This window comes from Pleuronectes platessa, chromosome 13, assembly GCF_947347685.1.
Source record: "Pleuronectes platessa chromosome 13, fPlePla1.1, whole genome shotgun sequence".
Classification (NCBI taxonomy): domain Eukaryota; kingdom Metazoa; phylum Chordata; class Actinopteri; order Pleuronectiformes; family Pleuronectidae; genus Pleuronectes; species Pleuronectes platessa.
Window position 1 is genome coordinate 17,151,816 of NC_070638.1, and position 14,281 is coordinate 17,166,096.

The 14,281-nt window shown below is 42.2% G+C and overlaps 1 protein-coding gene across 2 annotated transcripts; it reads left to right on the forward strand.

The window, feature by feature from the left end:
• The first annotated feature begins 4,093 nt into the window (after positions 1-4,093).
• On the forward strand, positions 4,094-13,956 carry LOC128454585 (angiopoietin-related protein 1). 2 transcript variants are annotated; one of them, XM_053438003.1, is made up of 5 exons: positions 4,094-4,308; positions 7,668-8,508; positions 10,384-10,577; positions 11,662-11,932; positions 12,629-13,956. In XM_053438003.1, exons 2-5 carry the CDS (start codon positions 7,701-7,703, stop codon positions 12,814-12,816), a joined length of 1,461 nt encoding a protein of 486 aa, XP_053293978.1. In that variant the 5' UTR covers positions 4,094-4,308; positions 7,668-7,700; the 3' UTR covers positions 12,817-13,956. The 2 variants fall into 2 exon arrangements, with proteins under 2 accessions (XP_053293978.1, XP_053293979.1); XM_053438004.1 differs by having other exon boundaries at positions 7,668-8,502.
• The last annotated feature ends 325 nt before the right edge of the window (positions 13,957-14,281 follow it).

Below are 14,281 nucleotides of genomic sequence, written 5' to 3' on the forward strand. Positions count from 1 at the left end.
TCAACTGGATAATCAAGTACTGTAGAGCAGCAAAAGTGAAGTGAACTTAAAAGATAAAACGCCTCCATACTGCTTCTCTTGGTCATCAAAGTGTCTGTAAGCCCTGACATTCAAATTCAACTCGAAACAAGGTCATTTACATTGTGTTTTAACCTTAATCTGATTTGAACATTCGAATGTCTGGCTTGTGGACACTTAGATGACACCACAGGAGCCCTGAAACTCCAAAACCCTTCACCCACCCCTCCCTCGTCATAGTGGTGAGTAGATTATGAGTGGGTTTTCATTTATTGGCTGTTCAGGGCATTTTTTTTTGCTCTTTGTTTGTTCTCAACACATATGTAAAGCACGGCTTTCTGCTCGGGCCTCAGCAGATCCACAGTGACACAGGATCTCCCTCTGCAGGTTTCTAATTTTATCCACAACAGACGAAGCCCCGCACACGAGTAAAGCCCCATTAAATCACCTAATCCTGCGGCTCTGTGCAGGACGAGGTGGACAAAGGCAGTTGGTCCTTTACCGCAGTGTGCTGGTTCAAATTGCTTACTGACACATAGTGCACGAGGGGGAAATACTCAACTACATTATAATTCAAAGGGAAAAGTCAAACTCACCATGTTTAAAAAGAAAACTGCCCGACTGGGCAGAAGAAACGCGGAACCACGTCCTCACGCAGCGTTTAAATCAAAAGATGCCATTGATTCAAGTCATTTATTCCAAGTTAAATTAAGTCAAAGTTAGATTTGATTCTCGTGTTTTGATAAGAGTCGCTGCTGTTGCCCGTCGATCGTCTACTGTCACATTATGACCGCGTCCTATTGGTCAGTCCACGTGACGTCACCGCAGGCTTGTCTGAAGGTACGATAGCACAACTAACTTATCTTTTTTTATTTGTCCAAATTAACCCTTACCAAACAATGAGAGCTCAGCATTGCAGAATTATTTTCTGTGACCCTGAATTTAACTTATTCACCTGTTATTGTTCATTCTATTGGGATATTCTTTTTATTTATAATTTTTCTTGGTCATATTTTAGCGACCAAGAAAGTTTAGTTCAGTTTAGAGTTGAATTGCACCCATGTGACTAGTATGATAAAAGAAGGTGAATACATTTTAAAAAGCTGTCTGTCTATCCATCTATCTATCATCTATCTATCTATCTATCTATCTATCTATCTATCTATCTATCTATCTATCTATCTATCTATCTATCTAGTCATCTATCTGTCCATTCATCTGTCTTTCCATCTATCTATCTATCTATCTATCTATCTATCTATCTATCTATCTATTTATCTGTCTATATATCTGTCCATTCATCTGTCTTTCCATCTATCTATCTATCTATCTATCTATCTATCTATCTATCTATTTATCTGTCTATATATCTGTCCATTCGTCTGTCGTTCCATCTATCTATCTATTATGTAGTCTCAGTATAAATGTACCTGTACCGTTGCACCTGTAAAGGTGGAGGGGGTAGTGAACTCTTTTAGCCACAAGGAGGGGCTCACAGAGAGAGTTTGGGGTTTGGACCATTTTATAAGAGACAATTACTAACTTCTTAAATTTTAAAAGAACATTATCAGTGATAGTTACACTTAGTTTTCCAGCTGCAAAAATAAGAATGGGAAAGCTCTTCCATTCCAATTCATATTGCAATACAGTTTTTCTCCATTGCTTTGGATCATTTCACGAAACAGAAATGACATTCTCAGAGCTCTAAGTGCAATTGGCAAAATAGCCCATATGGTTCAGCACAACTACATAGATCACCTTCAAAAGGTCATATCTCACCCAAAACAGTTAACTCAAGTTTCAAAAGCAAATCATTTTCTCATATAAATAGTCAGTGCCCCCAAAATGAAAATTTCCTTCTCGATTGCTGTGGCTCATCTCTCAAAATAACATAGATGGTTCAGCAAAACTCCATAGCACACCTGCAAAAGGTCATATCTCTCCCAAAACAGCCAACTCATCAGTCAAAACTAAATCCTTTTCTCATACAAATAGTCAGTGCCCCCAAAATGAAAAGTCCCTTTGGCATTGTTTAAACACTACAGGTCAAAATGTTTAGATGTTTTGTCAGTTTGGCAGTGGACCATAGAAATATCCCTCATGTGCACATTTCAATCTTGGCTCAGTCCTTGAATGGTCACTGAATGGTTACAGTAGATGTTTTCTTTCCAGAATATTATGTGTATCAAACAGAAAAAATATTTATTCAAGGTTTCACATAAAATATGTTTATTGAACTCATACTGCCATGGAAATTGTTACAGTATTTGCCATACATCGTGCTTACAGTAACAGAAAATGTGTACAGCACAATATACTGTCAAACAATAAGCACATCAAAACTAAAATTTGGCATAGTGAGATATGACCTTTTGAAGGTGATCTATGTAGTTGTGCTGAACCATATGGGCTATTTTGCCAATTGCACTTAGAGCTCTGAGAATATCATTTCTGTTTCGTGAAATGAGCCAAAGCAATTGAGAAAAACTGTAAACTTACTGTGTGATTGGTGATCAGATGTGTGAAACTCAACCTTGATTACTAAAGTTCTAGTTGCACCTGAAAATTAACCCGATTATCAAAGATATCCTTATTACAGTATATACCATGATGTTTTTCATGGTATAATGTGCCTGTACGATTTTGACAGTGGAGTGAACTATTGTGCAGGTGATGATGTAAACAATGAAATTATGCCAACATGTTCTGCAGAGAACAACCACTTGACTGAGAAGCGACAGTCAGTTTTGACCAGCAATATATATTCAATTGGTAATTGGGCTAACTGAAGGCAATTGTACCTAACCGTTTGCAAAGGTGGCATAATTAATTTAAAAATATGTGCAAGCTGTTGGAAATTGTACTTGTCATTGCAAGGATGTGCTAATACAATTGCAATTTGATTAAAGGAATGAGATATTCCAATCTGTTGTGAACCAGTGCCCAGTGGTTTGGAGGTTTGCACGTGTTGTTTTGAGAATGTCATTTCTGTTTCGTGAAATGAACCAAAGCAATGGAGAAAAACTGTAAGCCAACATGCTCCTCTGGTTTGACATAGGGCACAATCTGCACCAATGAAGCATGGAGGTGGCCCATGCTTCACAAGAGTTTCTAAATGTAGAGCAGATACAGAAAATGCACATCCAGACATGGTTTGAATTAGCACAAAATGACCTAAGCGCTTAAGCTCAGGGTTTATAGCTTCTTTCCATAACATTTACACACGTTTATATTTATTTAAATTGCAAGACCTCAATTTCCCTAAAACCGACCAACTATGGGAGACATCCAATACCAATTACACGAAGGCAAACATATGTCCCCATACATGTATGGGTCACAGACACTCACACATCCATGTTACTCTAGGTTATTATGTCCTGTCTCAATTTCTCATAAACACAACCATCCTCCCACGTGCAGAAATATGTCTCCCCACGCAGAGAATCCCCCACGCATCAAAGCCTGGGCTTCCTCTTCAATCCAAAACATTTAGCTGAGGGCCGTTGGTTTTTCTTTTCTCCACAGATCCCTCTGCTTATTGTCCTCATAACCAAATAAACACAGCTGCCAATAGTTCTGGGACTCTGCCACATGAGACACACTCACCCCCATAGACGGAGAGAGAGAAACACTCACATTAGAAAAAACAGGCCTAATGCCATCATGTTGAAACTACTGAAGTTGCCAGAACCGCGCAGTCATTGTATTGAGCTAATTGAGAGACACTTTGTGAGCAGGAGGAAGTATAGACTCCGAGAAATGTAAATATAAGTGAGGCTGAGAAATGAATGTGTCTCTTTGTGTGACAGAAACAAAGACAAAGTGTGTGTTTGTGTGTGTGTAAGTGTGTGTGAATGTAAGTGTGTGTCATTACCTTCTACAAGCCCGACAGATAAGATGGGTGTGTGGGAGACAGTTAACCTGATATTCGGTGTGTTCAGTGACTCTCAGTCATCACCTAGTTGTTTTTTTCTGCCATGCTGAAACTTTTAAATGTGACATCACAGGAGGAAGGCAGGGCCGAGCCAGAGAAAATTACAACATCAGCCTCCCTCTTTCTGGGTAAGGACCACCCTCCACTGTTCTCTCCCTCAGTGGACGGTGTTTGCCTGTGCCATAGCTGAGTGCAGACCTTCATTCTCAATGAGAGCAGCACATAGGGGGAGACTGGGAGTGAGAGGAGGGGAATGGAGAGCATGAACCCACATAGGAACCACAACTGAGACGCCTAGGCTGGGTCTTACCTGCACATCCCGGACCATTGACTAAACTCACTCACTGACACAGGTAAGATTATTATTTTTGCTCCATTGTGTCCTGGTTATTCATCAAACTCATGTGGCCTTTGTATATATTCTGTATCCTCGCTGTTAAAGTGTTCAAATTGCTAGATATTTCTTGTCTTAACTGCAAATAAGAACAACAGAATTTACAAGCAAAGTTCAATGTAATTTTGAACACTGTTGTTAGATTAAAGTTGGATATGCTTCACACCAGGATGCTTCATAGAATAACGATGGAATGATTATAAAATTTTAAGAAATTTGAGTTTAACAACTTTAAGATATTCATATTTATTGTAAAAACCTGTATCCTGATTCAATTCACCAAGTGTGAACCTACTTCATCTTGTCAGCAGATGGATCTAATTAGTCGCACCATTGAAATAACTTGTGGGCTAACTGGCTAACTCCTAAAAATCTGGCAAATGCCACAACTAAGTTGTAATGTTGGAGATAGAGTTATGGGTGCAAATGTGGTGTAAGCTTTTTCTGGGCTTGAATATACATAAAACAACTTTTAATTGAGGTGTGTACCAGTAAGGCAGAGCTCAGTGGTAGCAATTCGAGTCAATGGGTCGATTGGCTCCGTCCCCCCTTCCCACTCTGGGCTGGGAAAAGCAGCCACCGCAAAGTTTGACCTGTGAGCACAGCATTAATATAGATGAGGTGGCTGCATATGGCCCGATCTGGCTCGGAGTGAGGGAGAGTAGAGGAGAAAATACCTCTCCAATAAGTCAACAAAAAGAGGGCTGGTGCGGCCGCCTTGATGAAGACCAGCGGGGTGTGAACGACGGAGAGAAGCCTGGTGGTGGCAGCTGCAGATGAGATTCATAGGCCCTCTCTGTAAACACCGTCACTCCTGTCAGGTCGAGGGCTTGTGAGATTCATATTGTGGGGTTGGAGACGTGAAGACGGGCCAATTGCTGAGACCAAGCTATTGAAAGGGGGATGAGCCGTGATTACGGAAAAAACAGGGAGAAGTTCTCTCTGGGTAATAATAGCGGAGTGACAGTGCCAAGGTGTCTCTGAGTGCTGACACATGCCCTGTTTTCCTCAAAGTGCACTTTTCCTCTTCCCTCAGATGCTTCATAATCTGTGACGAAACAATCTGCACCTTGTTCCATACGTTAAAACTAAAACACTGGCTCCGGGGCAGTTTCAATAACATTGCTACAACAACATAGTTATAAAAAATCAATGTTGACTTAGGTACTCTCTGTGCTTTCTGTAAAGAGGCCATTGTGCTTAATGAAAACACACAGCTTCGTATTACATTTTACTCTTGAGACACGCTTGTTTTTTCCTATGACAATGACAAAAGGGTACTATTCTGCTAGAGCAGCAGTTTGAGCTTAGGTAATGCTCTGGGATCAGTCCTATTAACTGTGGTGAGAACTCTTCAGTGCAAGTAAACATCAAGAGTCGACCTCAGAAAAGATTCAAAGCCCCTGCTGTCTGTCTTGGACTCATTTAGTCCTGTCTCTTTGCCATCTGTTAAAATCCTCACTGGATTTGTTTTTGATGAGCTCAGATATGAAGTGGGTCAAAGTGTCTTTCCGTCAGAAGTGTTAGGTGCAGGTTACTTAACCTCCTTGGCCATATTCATCAGACTGCCTTCTGACAGGCTTCTGATTTTGGCACGGCCGCCAAAATCAGCCTGCAGTTGGCTCGTCGGTAGCCCCGGCTCCCAGAGCAGGGCCTCGCTACTGGATTATGGAAGGTGGGATCTCTTACTTAACGTGCATTTTTGGGTCATCACCCACTCCTTTTCCATTCGTTGTGCTGTCAAAACCAATAAGATCAACACACAAGCTTTTCCATCCAAAAATAGACTCCAGAAAACATTACTCATAGATCAGGGATTCCTGCTCCCTCTGCCACCGCTCAAACATTAAATCTGTTTTGTTCCGCATCAAATTCTAATTTTCGGTGTGTGCCCATCAGGCAAAGAAGACAAAATTCACAAAGAGTCAGACTGGCCCAGTGATAATTACCGGGCTGTTTTCTATCTAGGTGCTCACCACTGATGGTTCTGCAACTCAAGAATCGATGAAAGACTGACAGTGGATGTGGCACCTTATAAATAATATGTTCAGAGTCCTCCATGGTTGCACAGATTCAATTTCTACAGCTTACATTCATGTTATATCGTTTCAGACTCAAAGGTTGGTGTTTTTTCCATGAGCCAGTGCAGGTAAACTGAAAGGATATAGGGGAGGTTAATGGAGGATGTGGAGAAACTGATCTCTGCACTTGCACACCCTCAGACACCTGATACACTTGTGGCGAGGGGCTTAATGGAAGACAACACATAAAGGAATGTATTGAAAATACGAGTAACGATAACAGAGTTGTGGTGGGTGGGTGGGTGACACTGCTCTTACTCCACCACAAGCGAACCAGATGGCACATCCTGCCGGGAGGAGGAGCGTCTTTTCACTTTACATTTAAAAGCTCACTAATCAAGCAAGTCTTGTGCTTTGAATCAAGACCACAGGCTTTTATGTCAACAGATGCTCTTGGTCTATTTTAGCTTTGCCGGCACTATGGTTGGAATATATTGGGTAATACAAGAAAAAAGGACATCTGAATAACAACATCTTTTTATGGAGTGCATGGGAGGAAATAAACACTTAAAGTAAAACACTTAAAGAATGAGTCTGCTGATTTCTCTCATGTCTACAAGTCAAAAGAAAATACTAAAACCAATCAACCAAAAATTAGCTTAATATTAGTGAAGCCAAAGCATTATAAAGCAGTGTCATAGATGTCATAGATCTTAGCTGGGGTCCAAAAACTTTGATGAGTGAGCCAATAAGTTTTGCGCTGGGCGACATTATGAGGAACATCCGTTTATTATGGTTTTGTTTGAGACAATTGCTTTCTAATGCTGTTAATAGGCTACTCCTATTCCACAAACTGTGTATTGGTCCACAGTGGAAAATAGTCCCTAACTATGGCAATGCTAACATAACACACCAAATAAAGTGAAGAACATTATAAGTTCTTCAGGTATGCAAAAACTACATGACACATTTAATGTCATTGGTAATCATCCTCTGGAGACCATGCATATCTGTGCAACCGTCAAATAGTTGTTGAAACATACACTCTAACGTATCACTGATCCATTGGCTATCATCGGCTGTTTTAAAGCACATATATTAGCCTATTTTCTAGAAAGCAATGGACTTGAAGTTAAATCCTAGGGAAAGTGTAGGGGAGCGGGTAAGTATAGAGAGATGGAGGAGTACTCTTTAATAGCTTTTTGATGGAATTTATTGACAATTAGCTGCCTACAAAATAGAATAACACCAGTTTTGCCCTGAAAGTAAAATGGTATTTTTTCTTTCCTGTTTATAGATCTGTAGTTTGGTGCTAAAGGGAGGAAGAATCATGGGACCTGGAACATGGAGTCTATTTGCGCTGCTTGGTCTGGCCCTCTGGAGCAACTGCCATGCCCTCACCAAGAACCCAATTCTCTCTCGGACACGGAGGGCACCAGTGGCCAACGGGGAAACCAAGAAATGCTCTTACACCTTCCTGGTCCCCGAGCAGAAGATCACAGGCCCGATCTGTGCTGCTCGGGGTTATTCCACTGACAAGGACCGAGTGACGCGCTTGGACGTGGCTGCAGTGCGCGACCTTCTGTCCAAGCAGCGTGGGGAGATGGAGACTTTGAAGCTGGTGGTCGATGTGGACGGCAACTTGGTGAATGAGATGAAGCTATTGAGGAAAGAGAGCAGGAACATGAACTCGAGGGTGACCCAACTCTACATGCAGCTGCTGCATGAGATCATCAGGAAGAGGGACAACTCACTGGAGCTGGCGCAGCTGGAGACACGCATCCTCAACGCCACCTCGGAGTCACTACGTCTGGCCTCCAGGTACAGGGAACTGGAGACCAAATACTCAGCCCTGTCGGCAGTGGTGAACAACCAGTCGGTGCTGATTGGAGCGCTGGAGGAGCAGTGTATGCAAGTGTACAGCCGCAGGCATGAGCACCCACCAATGGGACCTCCACTTGTGCAGGTGGTGCCTGAAAACATTCCTGTCAATGTGCCACGTTTCACCAATGAGATCCAGAGGGACCACAACCAAAGGTTTGTGCGGGAGAGGGGCTCCCGCTCTGGGCCATCGCCCACAGGTGATACCCTGGAAGTCCAGAATCCTCCCGAGAGGAACTTCAGTACAGAAGGTATAGGTGAGAGAATGGATCCATCCATCCATCCATTTATGCATCCATCCATCTATCATCCATCTGTCCATCTGTCCATCCATTTATCAATCCATCCATCCATCCATCTGCTTTGTTATTTTTCATTCATTTCATCCTTGATTCACTCAGGAAAATCCAAAACAGTCAGTGTAATATTTGGAGCAGCTCTGACTTCTCAGGCCAACCATAACAAAATAATAATCTCTGGGTTTGAGTACAGCCGCAGGTGGGCCAGTGGCCTCATTCTGAAAGGTTAAAGATTTGCTAATTCAGCTGGAACTCTGCTCCCCGCTCCACAGAAAGAACACAAACGAGAGTGGAAATAAAAACGTTGTAACGTCTGAATTTAGGCAGGGGACATAAAGCAAAGAAAGACCTAACGGGTGCGAATTTGTCCTCATCAACAGAAAATTCCTGACACATTTAGATTGGCCTTGCCAAAGAATAATAAAGTGTGTAGGAATTCAGTGCAGCAAAATGATCCATGTGAGACTGTTCCATTGCATGTGAGAGTTGGACAAGACCCAGGCTGAATCATATAAGCTCCTGTTAAGTTTCATGTCGTGAATGGGCTCCTTAACTATATTATATTAATAGCATGGACCCTGGTAGAGGGTTATTTGCCCCTTTAAGTAAAGTCAGTGCTGCATGTGTTTATAATTAAAATTCTTCTAATGAGAATTACCTTGAAAAGGGCCACACTCTTACCACTTAAAAACAGTGGTGACCACTTTTCAACCTAGAGTGATGGCAAGTTGTAAGTTTCTTATAAAAAATTTAATTAGTCCCATTTTTCTCTGCTGTTCCGGGAGGACATAGTAAACAAGGGTATCTTTGTGAACCCAGATAAATGTGTTTTCTATTAGAGTGTCTGTGCGGTTTTGTTCCTGTTTACTGGTCTTTCCTTCGCATTCAAACCTCTGTCACACACAGTGTTTTCTTCATTATGTAAACTAATGGCACTGATGTTGTTGTTTCAGTCTTTTGGTACAAAGCTTTTTCAAAACTGGCCCACAAGGCCAAAATAAAGCCACTATATTTGTGTTCAAGCTTGAGTTGAGATCAGAGTCTGTCTGACACAAGTAAGCTTTGCTCATCAGTGGTCAAACGGATAAACGGAAGGAAATAGCTTAGATTGCATCTGACAACTCTTTTTAACGAACCACGATTCAGCGAATAAACTATTAGGATAAAAATATCATGCCTTGGAAAAAAAAAAGATGGAAACATTAGCGATGATAATCTGGCACTACTTTTTCTGCTGCTTTCACTTTAAAAATAGAAAATAAAGATGCAATACATGGGAATATCCAATAATGATGAAGAGAGAAGAGCTTGGTGAGTGTCCTTGCTGGGTTCAGGAGCTTAAACTCTCACATTGTCACTTTTGATGTATTTCACAATGTATTTAATTTTACAAATGTCCCGTTTGTTGTTTGTTGTGTACATTTTGGTAAAATTTTGACAGGGGTTGGGTCACCTGTTTCTTGATCGTTGCTTCAAGTCAGCTACATCATATTCTGAGAACAAAAATAACTTTAATCAACAGCTAAAGATAATTATATTAAATAAATCGACAAATAACTATATAATGGAGTTGAGGAAGTGTCTATTCTTCTATAGCTATGGCTTCAACATGTGTCATTGTCAACAACACGCATTCTGATTAGTCAGATGTGTACAGGTCTGAAGCTGAACCGTGGGAAAATCGTCCCCGGCCTGAAAACAAAAAGCAGTAATATCACTAAGTGAAATTTCATTTTTGATGTGAAAGCTTGCATTGACTCGCTTTTAGCTAGTCTACTCTTAAAAACTAATTTTGGCTGTAAAATAAGTGTTATTGTCGTGTCTTGCTTTCAGGCCCATTCAGAGACTGTCTAGAGGCGCAGGAAGCCGGCCACAGCACCAGCGGCATGTACCTGATCCGACCAGACGAAGCAGAGCGGCCGCTGCAGGTCTGGTGCGAACAGGACATAGACAACGGGGGCTGGACCGTGATCCAGACCAGGAGGGACGGATCTGTCAACTTCTTCAGGAACTGGGAGAGCTACAAGGTGATTATAATGTCACGTCTCCTGACATGATCTGTCTCCTTTTTCTCTCTCCTCTCTCGGGCCAGTATTCGGAATACTTTGCCCATTCAGAGACAACAGTTGTGCCAATGATCTGGATTGTTTGGGGCTATATCCAAGGCCAGTGTCCTTGTGTTTTCACTTACTGCAAAATATAACGTCAGCACCACTGTTAGTCTGCTCGTTTGGTTTGAGATCCCCATTATGAAACATTATATGGCCTGCTGAGGAAGGTATGTTCCACAGCTCAATCTTCGGCCGTTTCTTTCCAAAACCGCTGCTACTATGGTGCCTTCCTGGATGGATGGCCGCTTGGCTTACTGCGCCACACCGTATAGAGCCGTCTCATCAAAGCTCTGTGAGAATGAGATGGAGGATATCGCCGCTGGCAGCCGCAGAAATCCAGTGTTCCATTCGGCCCGGCCAGGCTTGTGCATGTGTAACTGGAAGCTAAATGGTCTCTTCAACAGTGATTTGCCTCCACGCTCTCCCACAAAGCCACCACATGTACACACACACACACACACACACACTGCATCGGAGAGGAGGCCCCAGACTGAAACCCCACATCATTCATCGTCTCCTGGCTCACTCGACTAATCCACAATCAGAAAACCTCAGTCTCCTCGACCAAGTGAAGTGTTCTGCAGGCACATGGCCAGATGTAGATTGCTCGAGGTTATTCGACACAAGCACCCGTTCCAATTTTGATCTGAGAGATCTGTGGCGTTTGAGTGATGAACCAGCGTTTTGAAGATAGATGCTTATTTTCCAGCACAAACTTGCACAACATGTCTTTCTCAGGAATGTCAAAGACAGGGGTGCATTTTTTTCCTTAGTCAGTTGTTTTTTATCGTTTGAAGTTTTTCTTATATACAGATCCAAGAGCGAAATGTTATCAAAAAGAAAATTCCCATCTTTTCTGTTAGCAATTCCGTGGCGTCTCCCAAAAGTTCCTAAACAACTCTCGTGTTTCTAAACACCCCGGGGCTGCCGCATAACAAACAAGGTGCATTATTTTCTGTAATTTCTCTGTAACCTTCCTTTTAATCTTCCTTTGACTCAGAGCGGCTTTGGCAACATAGACGGGGAGTACTGGCTCGGCCTGGAAGGCATCTACAATCTGGGGAGGCAGGGGGACTACAAGCTGCTGGTGGAGCTGGAGGACTGGATGGGCAAAAAGGTATACGCTCAGTACAGCAGCTTCCACCTGGAGCCGCAGAGCGAGGACTACCGCCTGCGGCTGGGCACCTACCAGGGCAACGCCGGGGACTCGCTCAGCAGCCACAACGGCAAACAGTTCACTACGCTGGATCGAGACAAGGATGCTTTCACAGGTACATTTTACTTAAGTCAAAATAAACTTACACACAAAAATTACCACAACCATAATTTTCCTGCTTGAGTAAAAGTAATTTATGTCTTTTAATATACTATATATGATTATGAGTATTTAAAGTAAAAGAACTGGATGAGTGTAGCCTATTTTCCGAATGAAACTGTGTAAAATGTTGTGGCTGAGTCTCCGCCTCTTCTGTCTAATGTTACCGGCCCGCTCTGATTGGATCATGAAACCAATTCCTCTCCCGTTATTGATTTACCTTTAAATATATAAAAGCCAACGTGAACATGTATCACATTGCATTGTAAAAATGTAGTGAGTAGAAAGTACGGATATTTTTTGATATATGTAGTGGAGTAAATGTGAAAAGTACCCAAAAATGCAGTAAGAAATTCGTATTTCTACTTTGTTACATCACACCACTATGACTGGTTGCAAAATTTGCCTGGTGATATATATATTAAAAAAATAACTGATATCAAAAACGTGGATGCAGTGGTGGGTCAGGAAGTTTGAAGTGGCAGAGGCAATGACCCACCATTTAGTAAACGCATTGAATTACATAAAAAGTTGTCATTATTATTCATTATTCTCCAGGCAACATAACATGTGTTTTTTGAATCCCTCCCTCTGTGAAAAACACTCTCCCTAACCGATCTAATCATCCCTCTTCCTTTTCCTCCCACCTCAGGTAACTGTGCCCATTTCCATAAAGGCGGCTGGTGGTACAACGCCTGCGGCCAAGCCAACCTTAACGGGGTTTGGTACAATGGAGGCGTCTACCGCAGCAAGTTCCAGGACGGGATCTTCTGGGCCGACTATGGGGGAGGCTTCTACTCCATGAAAACTGTCCGCTTGATGATCAGGCCTATAGACTGAGGAGACTGTGTAAGCCGGGCCGGTCCACGGGCAGCTGTGGAGGTCAAGGCACACTTCTGACTGTGTGTCATCGGTAACTGGTTGATCCAAGATAAAAAAAGAACTGCATCATTGGAGTTTGACCATCGGTAGAGACTTGAAAGCCCCCTGTCATAGAAACAGACTCTGCTTGAACATTGTCCTCTCTGTATAACATCAAACAGAAGCACACATAGAGGAATTTATGGGACATAATTATTTATAATAAGCCATACAACTATTTTTCCCACCAAATACGTATGATAGTTGAGGGAAATAGATAATAAAGGTCTAAATTTTGAAGTTTTATAATCCAAGCTGCCTTATGATTAAGAAACCACAGTGTTTTCCTCATTACCGGGCCCCCCCTTGGGGAGGAGACGCCACATCCTCACACAACTTCATCGGTGTTGATTTCATTCATAAGCTTTCACAGGATCTACATGCATCTCTTCCTACCTCGCCAAGTTCAACGTCAGGGGGAAACTCTCCCTCACTGAACTTTTGCTGTTCTTGCTGTTCTAACCCTAACCTGGTAAATACATTTTGTTAATACTTATTTAGATTTATTTAGACTCTGTATCCAATTCCAAATTTAAAAAGACCAACATCTTCAGAAGCTGAAAAATGGAAAGAGGTTTAAATCCATGTTTTATTTTATTTTAACTCCTTACACGTAATATATCCTTTACAATGTATGTTAAAGTACTTTGCCGTAGTCCAGATGACCTGAAACTATAATTTATGTGTGCAATAAACTTATCAAAACAGTGAAAAAGGGGACAGGTATCCTGTGGGAGCGGAGAATGTTCCTGCAGAAAATAGAGTTATTTCCTCCTCGGTATATGTGACAATTATTCTCAAAGAGTGCTCGCAAATTGCTCTTAATGTTTTTCTCATTAGGACCATTGATTCAGTTTCAGTATGACTCTGGGAAAAACAAGCAACGTTGAAAGAAAGAGAGCGAGAGAAAGGAGAAGGAATTATATTTGGTTTTGAGTGGTTTTGGAGCAGGACAAATATGCCGACCAAGCGTGCTGAGTTATAGGCATTGGGACAGACAACGAGAAACACATTGCCTAGAGCCAGACAGGATGGAGAGAGAGAAGGGGAGCGGAGGGAGGGAGGGAGGGAGGGAGGAGATGAACTCGGATGGAATTGGTCCAATTTTCCAAGTTACCCCCCCCCCCCCCCCCCTTCCCTTTGAATATGTACATTCTGTTTTCATAAAGAATATCTTTCATTGACAAAGTCACAGGCTCCTGTGCTCTGCGATCGCCAATGTATGGAAGGAAACCGGTGTCCTTTGGGGGCAACCTGTCTACCCAGAGGAGAGGGGGAGCTGGGGGTGGTGTTTGAACTGGTGGGCCTGCTCTGAACAACAGGGTTGCGTTCACACACACGAAAAAGACGAAACAGCTTTTGAGCTGAAAATAGACCCTCATAT